Genomic DNA, 12429 nt, shown 5'->3' on the forward strand with positions numbered 1-12429 from the left:
CAAGTATTACCTATACAGAGGACAAAAATACTTGGAATTTATGGATCCTTAAAACAAGGATTACTAACTACTCTGTCTTGGTCAATCTCTGGTTTGCAAGTTCATAACTGTAACCTCTTTTACAACTTATAGTTGGTCTTGTCCAAGTACCTCACACTTCAACCATTTCTAGAGTATAAGTTCCCAACATAAACTACTTCTATTAAATGCACAAAGGAAAGAGAAAATTTAAGAGGAAGCTTCTTAGAGGAATGAGAAACTATAATGAATGACATTTCAAGAGGAAATGTAGTTTCTAACATGCAGGCTTAGAAGGCCCAGTGGTGAAGAGCAGTACTCATTAAAGCTATTAAGGTTGTTCTTACCTCTGACTGTACTCTGAGCTGGTTTGAAAGACCTTCTTTGTCCTGTAGTAACCTTCTTTCAGAGTTCTTGAGCTTTTCCAATACAGTCTTTACCTCAGATACTTCCTTTCTGGGTTCTACAATGCCCTCTGGCTGGCCAAGGATTTCTCCTTTATGATGTCCCAGAGACTTAGCCTTTGCATTTTTGTTGGGGATATCATGGGATATAGCAGCTTTGGGAACTAATATTCTTATGGCTTCGACTTCCACTGCTTTTTCAGCAATAATCTTCCCTAGTTGAAGAACTCCTGGGCTCTCTGATGGAACTGCTTTCTTTCGTGGACTCTGAAGGATGTGATGCTTTATAGGCTGGATTCCAGAGGTAACTTCGACAGTTTTAGGTGGCTCCTCAGTTTCCATTCCATCTCCTGCTCCTCGGATTGGGGCTGAAGTAAGGAGGGCTATAAAAAGGAAACAAAACATAAACTACATGCTGAAAAGAAATGCCAGGAAAATGCCAAGATACGCTTTACCCACATTCAGAATTACTGTCACTTAAAGAAAAAAAGAAAGAAATTTAGAGTAAAAAGAAATTCTCAAAACAATCATTTGTCCACAAAAGATGAACAAAGTCTTAAGTTCAAATTTCCTTAAGTAAATGCTTTCTCTCTGGTAGAAAATGCAAGAGATCTGGAATCAACAAGGTATTTGCTTCCGACTTCTACCTCCTAGTGTAATCCTAGGTAAATAATGTAACCTTCCATGACTCTCCAGTTCCTAATCTGCAAAATGGAGACAGTAACAACTACAGGGTTGTGGTAGGAAAGGTAATTTAGATCAAGTGCTTGACACACTGTAGACACTCAATAATGGTAGTTAAATATAAAATAAATATAAGCTATGTACATGCATATTTGAAAGTGTCTACCTCAAAACAGATTCACTGTTTTTGTGAACTCTTAGCAAAGGATGCTTCACAAGCTACTTGACCAGAATACTCAATACTCTCTCTCCTAAGTCTCTAATCAGCCTTTGTTTCTGATATTTTTTACTCTCTTAGCTGGCTTCTTTTCACCACTCACTGTGATTCTAACTTAACCCTTTAAGAAGTCAGTTTAAACTCCACTCTTTGCATTAAATTTTCCCGACTCTCTGAACGATGATGCTACTTACTTTCTCGAGCATTCAATATGAATCTTAATCATGAACCATAATTATCATTTATGGGTTTTGTTATTATGCTAAATATCACTTTCTCACTAAATCTGATAAGGACACCAAGGCAGGCATCATGACCTAAACAAGTGAAAGGAACAGGGTGTCATAAAAATGTTATGAACTTTGGGATCAGCCAGATCTGGTTTTCAGTCCAATTTCCACGCTTACCACCTGTATAATCCTGGACTATATCCAACAGTTATCTCAGCTTCAGTTTTAGCCTCCATGAAATGAATTTAGCAATACATGTAGGGTTAAATTGTGTCCTAAATGAGAAAATGATTACAAATAACCAATGTTATAAAAGATTTACCATGTGCTGAATACTATTCTAAGTACTTTATATATAATTCATTTATCCTTATAATAACCCTTTGAGGTAGATATGATTAACTCTATTTTATAGATGAAGAAAACAAGGCACAAAGAAGTGTAGGAACTTGTCTATAGATAGTAGGTAGAAGGTGCAGAATTCAATTCTAGATAGCTTGGACCCAAAGAGTGGGGTCTTAACCACTGCTTACGCTGCCCCTTAAGGGGGAGGGGGAGGGATTGGGATGGACTGGGAACTTGGGGTTAACAGATGAAAACTATTGCTTTTGGAATGGATTAGCAATGAGATCCTGTTGTGTAGCACTGGGAACTATATCTAGTCACTTATGATGGAGCATGATAATGTGAGAAAAAGAATGTATACATGTATGTGTAACTGGGTCACCATACTGTACAGTAGAAAAAAAAAATTGTGTTAGGAAAATAACAATTAAAAAAAAGGAAGTATTTTGCACAGAATTAAATGGCAGACATTCAATAAATAGCTCCCATCCCCTTCCTCCAAACACTTAAAACCCTGCCACACAAGTTTACTAATTTACACAATTAAACTATCTTCCCTCATATAAGCCAAACCTGGCTAGCCATTCTTACCTCACATAACCTTTGGAAGGCAGCTATGCTCACCACTATACTACCATTGCTCCAGTCAAATAACAAAAATATTTGTTTCTTTTTCTCCTGTTTTTCCTTATCTCAAATTGAGTAGTGTTAAGAAAAATTTCATTGAGTCATCTTTCTCTAAGAAAGGGCTACTTTCACTAACTGACTGAAGACAATAAACAGTCTAGAGCTTAGAAATAATGAATAAGCTAGAAGGGTAAATGCTGCAATCCTTGAGGAGGTGGCTGAGATGATACCTAACCTATGCCATGTTCCTGAATTAGTACATTCAGTAACACCCCTATGAGCTACTAGTTAGATTCCTTGCCATTTTACAAGTGCAGCACATCTGAGAAGATGGAGGCCAATGCCTATGAACAGTAATAACTAGCTTTTATTCAATTTACTATGTGCCGAGGGCTAAGTCCTTCAGATGCATCAACATCATTTAATTTTTACAAGTCTCACGAAGTAAGCATAAGAGTACCCACTTTGTAGACAGAAACAGAGGTTCTGAGAGGTTGAACAGCTTGTCCAAATCATTAAGTGTCGAACTAGGATTTATTCCGATTCTGACTCCAGAGCTGAGCTGTTATAGGTCTGGGAGACCTTCCACAAACCAGAGCTATTACCTTATCAACCTGAACTTATTGTCTTTGCTAACAGCCACATTTGCTAGGTTATAGAAGCCCACAGAATTTACATAACAGTTATAATGAGCTTGAAAAAAAGTTCAGCTCTGATCCACATCAAACCGTTGAATGGCTTCTCATCACTCTCAGAATAAAGACCAAGATCCTTACTATAGTCTAAGGGCCCTCTGTGATCAGGCCCCTTGGCTATCTCCTAGGTTTAACTTAGGCCATTCACTCCCTTGATCCCAAGTTCAAGTCTTACTTTTTAAATTTAGTGTCTCCATGGGAGCAAAAGCCTTCCTCTTTTTCTGTATACATTTCCTCTTGGAATAGTCTTCCTAACTTATTCTCTCCTAATCATCCTTCAAATCTCAGTCCAACCTTTTCTAAAGGAAGCCATTCTCTAATCTACTGTGATTAGGAAGATTGCATGTCTCTTTTCACTATCAAAATGGCAAATATATTTTCAGTGTAATTAATTGTACACTGTCTGTGCCTTATATCTAGGCTAAGATATAAGTTCCATGAGAGGAGGGACTGTGTGTCTCCTGTTTACCACTTACATTCCTAGTAAAGTACCTTGTACCCAGTACTCTGTATCTGATGAACAATAAATGCATAGTAACAAGGGGAGAGGAAAAGAACAAGCACATATAACAATGGTAACAACGATGAACTTTGAGTTTCACAGGCAACAAAGCCCTAGTTTTTTAAAAAATGCCGAAGTATGTCCTTGGTCTCAATTACTATTAGATATCAGTACCATGTCCTGGTTAATTAATTATTAATTAATTATACTAATTAAAGATTAACCATGTTTCACTGTAACACATGCAGTTAGAGGAGAACAGTCATTTAAGTAAGGGCAATAATAAGGTCTTATTAAACTTTTCTGAAGAATTTCTAAAGTACAGAGGGATTTATAATATACAAATATTTCAATTTCAAACAAAGACCGCTGTCACCTTGGTTTCTGGATCCTGGCCCTAGACATAGAATTCTTCATTTAGAAGATGGTAAGCTTGCTCAGGATAATGTTAAGAAAATTATTATGAAAAAATTACCTGTCAAGATATTTCACAGCAAGGAAAATACCTACCAAGAATATACTCCTTAGATTTATTCAATAGGATTCTACTTTTTAATAAGCTTCTTTTTCTTCCAAACTTTGTTTTATATATATATATATATAAAACAGAAACTATACACACACACACACACACACTCAGAGAAACTATAGAGTAGAGCAGATTATCTTCACACACAGTCACATGTCTTCTGGTTTCTATCACTATTTTTAAAAATATTACATTATTAAAAGGTATAAAGAAGAAAAAATTACCTATATTCTAATCACTCTAAAATAACTTCTCATTATTTTAAATTTAATATTTTATATGCTTATAATCATAACTTTATAAGCTTAATATATTTTTCTATTACGCTAGTCTTCATATTTTCATTTTATGAGTACATTATTTTCTCAAGTTAATATAAACACTATTTAATTATTATTCTATTTGTAGATGTTTAGACTCCTCCTGATTTTTCATTATAAAAATGTTTTAATGAATACTTTTATGCCAGCAGGTTTTTCTCAACTTCTGAATTATTTACTTTGAATAAATACCCATATATAGAATATATAGGCCAGGTGAAGATCTGCACTGTCGAACTCACAAAATAACTCTACTGATGTATCAGCAGATCTATTACGTCTTTAGTTTTATTTTTGCATGTTCCATTCCCATGAGCTAATGCAATACTTACAAGTAAATAAAAATACATGTAAAGTGTTTGGAACAGTGTTTGGCACAGTAAGCACTCATTATTTGTTAGATCCTATTGCTTTCATTATTATTCTTTTAATCTTGATTAAAGGGAGAAAGAAAGCTTAATGTCATAAAATATAATTCTTTTATTTGTTTATGCTAAAGTCTTACAAAGTTATATCAACAGACTTAAGGCCTACTTTTTAATTTAACAGATTTTTTGTGAGTTTTTTCAAGTATGTAGCATAGTACTAGGAATCCTAAGTTAGTTAGATCGGAGGTAGAAAGAGACATCTTTTTTTTTTTTTTTTTATGGCGATACCTACAGCATATGGAAGTTCTGGGGCTAGGGGTCAAATTGGGACTATAGCTGCAGGCCTACGCCACAGCCTCTGCAACAGAGGATCCGAGCCACATCTGCAATCTACAATGCAGCTTGTGGGAACGCTGGATTCTTAACCTACTGAGTGAGGCCAAGGAACCAACCCACAGGCTCAGAGGCAGTCAGGTTCTTAACCTGCTGAGCCACAATGGGAACTCCCTGAAAAACATTTGAGGTATAATTAATGTGTTCTATTTAACAAAACATTTTATATTAGACTAAAATAGTTTGTCATTTCTGTATTAAATGTAACAAAGACATATCTTGGGCTTCAGGACTGACTCTATGTTGGAAAAGACAAAGGAAAACTTCAGAAAGTGAAATAGAGGCTTTGGTATTTTAGTTCATGCTGTAGCACATTAGCACCCAGAACAATTTCCACTGAACTGTTTCAAAAATAAAGGCCTGTTCCCATGCTTGTAAAATCTGGGTTTTAAGTTGTCTAACTCTATCAAATGCAAACTTAATTTTATCACTAAGACATTCTGGATTTAAAAAGTAATGTTGGGGTTCTCTGGTGGCTCAGTGGGTTAAGGATTCAGCATTGTCACTGTTGTGGCATGGGTTCAATCCCTGGCCCCAGAATTTCCACATGCCATGAGTGTGGCCAAAAAAAAAGAAAAAAAAGAAGTAATGTAGAATCATGAATTAACTAAAGATTAATAATAAATGAACAAAACAAAAACATAATTAGAATTATACCACTCAGGCCCACTGAAGCTGAAGAAATAAGAAGCAAGTGTGACATTCTGTTAAGGTGAAATTCAGTTTCTAGGCAAGTTACAACATTTGTGAGTTGGAATTTCGGGTAATAAAGATTCAACAGCAAATCACAAAATGGTTAATGCTAAGTTTAAAAAGGCAAAGAAATGTTTAACAGAAGTCTCTTTTCAAACAAAGTATGTCATAAAATTCCAATCAAGAAATTCAATCAACTTGGTTCAATCTCAATTTACTCTTTATTTAAACTGTTCTACTTACTCAAGCATTTATAAGTACCAAAGTTGTACCAAACAAAGTATGTCATACAATTCCAGTCAAGAAATTCAACCAACTTGGTTCAACCTCAATTTACTCTTATTTAAACTGTCCTACTTACTCAAGCATTTATAAGTACCAAAGTTGTACCATGTATCAAATGGGCAGTCCCTCTTTGTGACATGCTTCTAGCTAATGTACATGGGCAAGGAGGCAAGTGAGAGCCAGGGCTTTACGTTTTCTCACCTGGTAACATACTTCTTAATTCTATTTTTCCTGTGACACACATAGAAACCTTTATTACATATGTGTTAGGCCCAATCCAGTGTACACTTGTGAGTCCTTACCTTCGGTCAAGTGGGATAATGAAGATCTACTGCACCAGCCCTGTACTTATGAATACTGTTTAAGTAAAGTGAAACATCAACTCCTCTTCTTCTCCACTGTATTTTTCAGTTATTCATCAATATTAACTTCCACTTATCAACAAATTAAAACGTAAGATTTATGATTCTTTCTTACTGCCTTCCCCCAAACTGGTGAAATATAAGGAGAGAACAAATAATATCCTAAATAGACACTGGCAAACTTTTTCCATAAAGGGCCAGATAATAAATATTTTGGCTTTGTGGACCATAAGGTGAAATTAAGAACACTATATAGGCATTTATATATGGAAAGAAAAAAATTTTAAAGATAAAACTCAAACTATAATATAGGGAGTTCCCGTTATGGCACAGTGGTTAACAAATCCGACTAGGAACCATGAGGTTGCGGGTTCAGTACATGGCCTTGCTCAGTGGGTTAAGGATCCGGCGTTACCATGAGCTGTGGTGTAGGTTGCAGACACGGCTCGGATCCCACGTTGCTATGGCTCTGGTGTAGGCCGGTGGCTACAGCTCTGATTCGACCCCTAGCCCGGGAATCTCCATATGCCGCGGGAGCGGCCCAAGAAATGGCAAAAAGACAAAAAAACAACAAAACCACCAACCAAAAAACGATAATAATTGAGGTAAAGCTTTTTTTTTTTTTTTTTTTTTGTAATATAGGTCTAATGCTGAGAAGAAAAGAGTTGTTTTTTTGTTTGGGATAACACTTGGCTTAAGTGGGATTCAAAATTAGTGTTCCTTATTACCAAACTGATTGCACAGATTCTTAGGAGACCCAAGAGCCTCAGTTTACCAACATTTATGTAATAGAGGTGAGGTGGACACATAGCTGTTGGCACTGGCCACTAGTTCAGAACCATTAAAGGTCCCCTCCACCAACAGTCACTAGAGCAGTGGTCCTTGTGGCAAAGAGAGTGCTCTGAGAAGCACTGCTGCCTTCTACCCAGGCCCTCCAGGCTCTCTGGCCTCAGGCAGGCAGGTGAGCTGGGGGCCTTGGAAAGGCTTAGGGCTGAGTCCTGCAGCGCCCCAGAGTGCTCACCACATTCCCCTACTGGCCCGGCTCAGGCCCCACCTCTGCAAAGTAATGGTGGTGGCAGTCTTGGTTATAGTCTGTGGGCCCGGCTGCCATCTGCTTGGCATAAGGAGCTTGAGGGCCTGCTGGGTCCTGGGCACCTTGATCCCTCAGTGATGACAGCTGCAGAGGCTGGGAACCTGGCCCAGAGGGCACTGCCCACTGACATCTGCCTCTTTAGCCAGGCCTGGGCACTGGTAGGAGGACCCAGACTGGGTGCTGGACAAAGGCTCCTAGGCAGGGTAACTGGCCAGTGCAGGGACCCCCTCCTCTTAGCCAGGGCCTAGACCTAGGAGGGTGAAAGTTGATGCTTGGGACCTTGAACAAGTAAGATGGGAGTAATGATGTTGCTTTGTATGGGATATTTTTCCTTTGTGTACGGATTTATTAAGTATTAAAAGCCTCAAGGAAGCATGGAGACAATTTAATTCCTCCCTTCCCTTTCTTTGTGAAGTTTGGCACTTGCCTTCAGCCTCTACAAGGATTAAATTCTGAGCCACTGCGGCTATCAACCTGCAGCTCAGAGCACCCCCTGAGCAGAGTTCAGTGTGCACATTAGGAGTGAGGCACTCTGTGCTCTGGGAAAACTGGAAGAACAGGTCTTCAGATAGTCAGATATTTTTAGAAGACTTTATGTGCCCAATTCTTACATTTCCTCATTTCTAGAAAAACACTAAAATCCTTCATGACGCATGTCTGTGACTAGTAGTACCCTTCATGAGACCAGAAGCAAACTTCTGTGAAACGCGTGCATGACGGCATGTACCTCCCCTTCACCCTTATAGTATATGTCCTGATATTCCCCCTTACCTCTTTGGGGCGGTATTCCAAAGCTGTTGACTTAAAAAAAAAAAGCACAACCTGAAAGCTGAGAGTTATGTTTTATTCGGGGCAAAATGAGGACTTAAGCCTGGGAGACAACATCACAAGTTGCCTTAAGTCCAAGGAGGAGGCCAGGGAGGAGCTAGGATGTATGGGAGTTTTTGCAGCAAAGGGCAGATAGCAGGAACAAAAGAGGTAGGGGCTCACTGAAACAATTCCTTTGACACACACCTCACCTAAGGAGAGGGTGGGGAGAGGGAGCAGTATCCTGAGTTTTCACAGCCCTGGGAGCTCACCTTGGAGATGGCTGTTTTTGCAGGTGATTGTGATATCCTTTGTTTCTTCCACTTAACGACAGCCCAGGCAGCAGTATTTCAGATAGCTCTGAGATACAGCCCCAAAGAGGAAAGGGGGAATATCAGGATATATGCTAGAAGGGTGAAAGGGGGGTGGTGGTGCATGCAGCCATGCATTTCACAGAAATGTGCTGCTGGTCTTGTGAAAGGCACTGCTATCACAGACATCAGTCATGATACAAGAGTGTTTTAAAATACTTTGTTTCTTTCAGAGACTAAACTGTTGAGAGCTCCTCAGGGCAGGGACTGCCTCCTAATTTTTATATCATCAGCTCAATGAAATGGTATTTGGTGCAGAAAAAGTATATAAGTGCTTAATGAAGTTCATAAATGCTAACATTAACATACTACCTAGATTTCCTTTCAACATCTAATAATTAACTCATTTAAAAACTGCTTAGGGGTTCCCATTGTGGCTCAGAGGGTTAAGAACCTGACATAGTGTCCATGAGGATGCAGATTTGACCCCCGGCCTCACTCAGTGGGTTAATGACCTGGTGTTGCCACAAGCTGTGGTGCAGGTTACGGATGTGGCTCAGATCCAGTGCTGCTGTGGCCTAGGCCTGAAGCTGCAGCTACAACTGGACCACTAGCCTGCACTGTGCTGCACGTGTGACCGCAGGGAAAAAAGACAAAACCAAAACAAATAAAAAAAAAACCCCAAACTGCTTAATTTGTTTTCCTATACAGGAAAATCATTAATTCCTAACTCGGATATACTTCGACAAACTTTTCAGATCTATGCAGATCTGCTATAAAACAGTTAAACAAATCACAGTTCATCACTTGGCAATTTTTTTTTTTTGTCTTTTTAGGGCTGCACCCGCAGCATATGGAGGTTCTCAGGCTAGGGGTTGAACTGTAGCTGTAGGCTGCAGGCCTACACCACAGCCACAGCAACGTGGGATCCGAGCCATGTCTGCAACCTACACCACAGCTCATGGCAATGCCAAATCCTTAATCCACTGAGCAAAGCCAGGGATCAAACCTTCATCCTCATGGGTGCTAGTCAGATTCATTTCCACTGAGCCACAATGGGAACTCCCAGTTGGTAATTTTAAATTAATATTCTTTTAAATGTCACCAGTATCACCTAATAAAGTTTAGTTACCATTAAATTAGAAAAATATAGACAAGGGACTTAAGAGTTAGGCTCACATTTATTGATGTGGAATCCAAACATTCCTTTTGTCACAGACTCCACAAATAAGGAGTTCCCTGGTCAAAAAAGCATGGGCAATGCTGCATACTATATTTCTTGGAGTTGCACAGTCTACATTAGTATATTAAAGACTCTGACGAGTCAGATAGTATAATCTCTCCTTTAACCCAGCATTTCCCAAATTTATCTGCTCATGGAGTCCTTTTTCACCTAATACCCATTATTCCACAGAACTAGGGCTAAAAGTTAAGACTATTTTATGGAATTATAAATACTTATAACATCTCATATGGTCTATTTCACTGAACTATCTGTATGGTCTATTTCATGTATGGTCTATTTCACTAAACTGACTTTAATCCCTTTTAATTTCAACCTTACTACCAAGAAAAGCTTTGGATTCACAGTCTAATTTTCTAACTGTTGTCATTTATTGTATATATCCCTCTCAAAAACAGCCCTAGAAGCAAGGACACATCTCTCTCATGATGATAGTATTGCTCAAATATCTGCTGAGAGGAAGTTCTGTCCCTTTAAGTCAATCTCGCTTCTCTTCTGAGGCAGTTACAGGAAATGCAGGCAACTGACAAATGTCAATCATAATAAGTGCACCCTTTCTCAGGCCAGGTGATACAAGGAACTTTTCTTCACTAACAGTTAATATGACATTATGTAGGATTAGGACTAATAGCTGAATTATCTCCCTCACTGTACAATTAAGATCAAATGAAATAATCTATGTGAAAGTACTTTATAACTCTAATCCTCATTACAAACAAGTAACAACAAATAATTTAAAAAATTAATTTCACAGAGGCCTTGTAATAACTAAGTTTTAATTACTAATGATGTCATATTTAGTTTTTGCTTTTTGCCAAGCACCATGCTAATTACTTTCATATTAGTTATGATTTAATTGCTCTTATTTCCTATTAATCCCCAGTTTATTTTTTTCATTTAGAGTTTATGGTTTGCTTATTCTAATACCATAAAAAACCTCTGGTAACTCTGAAATGCTGTTGCACAAACTTAAAAAAATTCAATTAAATATTTATTGGCATGATCTTCACTTCCTAAATACATTTAATCCTCCTCTAAAGAGTTTGCTGTTGGAGATCTGATTGCTACAAAACTGGCTTCTAGAAAATAGTTTCCCATCTGTCATTGACAGCACCAACCTCCATAATTCATTCCACTCAAGAATAACCTGAGTCAGGAGTTCACTTGGGAATGTGCTAAGACTGTTACCAATGTCTATGTGAAGACAGTCAGTAGGCTATAAGGGTCTGAATCAAAAGGGAAGAGATCTGAGCTATGGATAGATTTGGAAGCTATTCTTATAGATAATTACCAAAGCTGTGAAAGTAGAAGAGAAAGAGGGCTGAAAAACATTAACATTTAAAGGATAAATCAAAAGAGGAAGATTAAAAAGAAACTATATTCTAGAGTAGTGGTGTCAAACAGAACTTTATACAATGATGGAAATGTTTTACATCTGTTTTATACAACAGTCATCAGTGACAGGGCTATTAAGTTTTAAAAATATTAATTTATACAGAAATTGGGACATGTGGCTACTGTATTGGACAAGAAAAGGCCACAAAGTAGGTGTAATATAAGAATGAAGTCATGGTAATCAAGGAAATAAAGTATTTCAAAAGGTAGGAAAGATCACAGTATGAAACATCACACAAAGGACAAGTAAGGCAGGATTAAAAAGTAGTTACTGTAATTAGCAAGTGTTCTGATTTAAATTGTGTCCTGGGAGTTCCTGTCATGGCTCAGTGGTTAACAAATCTGACTAGCATCTATGAGGACGAATGTTTGATCCCTGGTCTTGCTTAGTGGGTTAAGGATCCGGCGTTGCCGTGAGCTGTGGTGTAGGTTGCAGACTCAGCTTGGATCCTGCATTGCTGTGGCTGTGGTATAGTCTGGCAGCTATAGCCCCGACTTGACCCCTAGCTGGGGAATCTCCATGTACTGTGGATGCGGCCCTAAAAATTAAAAAAAAAAAAAGTGTCCCGCTTCAAATACTCAAAACATTCATAATGTTGAATCCACCATACCTCAGAATGTGACCTTATTTGGGAACAGAGTCACTGCAGATGTAATTAGTTAAGATAACATCGTACTGGAGTAGTGTGCATTTCTAATCCAATATAAAAAGGAGAAATTTGGACACAGAAACATACACACAGTTTTTTGTCCATCTACCTAAATTTTGAAAATATATACTCTTATTTATTTAAATCTAATCTTCTAGTGGGCAGAGAACATAGATGTAAAAATTTGCTTTATACTAAATGTTTAACAATAGTAGACATAAACAGTAGTAATAAATATCAAATGATGCTAATATTCAA

At 37.9% G+C, this 12429-nt stretch overlaps 1 protein-coding gene across 1 annotated transcript in view; it reads right to left on the minus strand.

The window, feature by feature from the left end:
* The window catches only part of BLZF1 (basic leucine zipper nuclear factor 1), a 41082-nt gene that overhangs the window by 26854 nt on the left and 1799 nt on the right, over window positions 1–12429 (minus strand). The window contains exon 3 of the mRNA XM_047783987.1: window positions 338–805. Coding sequence (XP_047639943.1) covers window positions 338–805 — 468 coding nt within the window. The remainder of the gene's footprint in view (window positions 1–337; window positions 806–12429) is intronic.

Source organism: Phacochoerus africanus, chromosome 6 (genome assembly GCF_016906955.1).
Source record: "Phacochoerus africanus isolate WHEZ1 chromosome 6, ROS_Pafr_v1, whole genome shotgun sequence".
Lineage (NCBI taxonomy): Eukaryota > Metazoa > Chordata > Mammalia > Artiodactyla > Suidae > Phacochoerus > Phacochoerus africanus.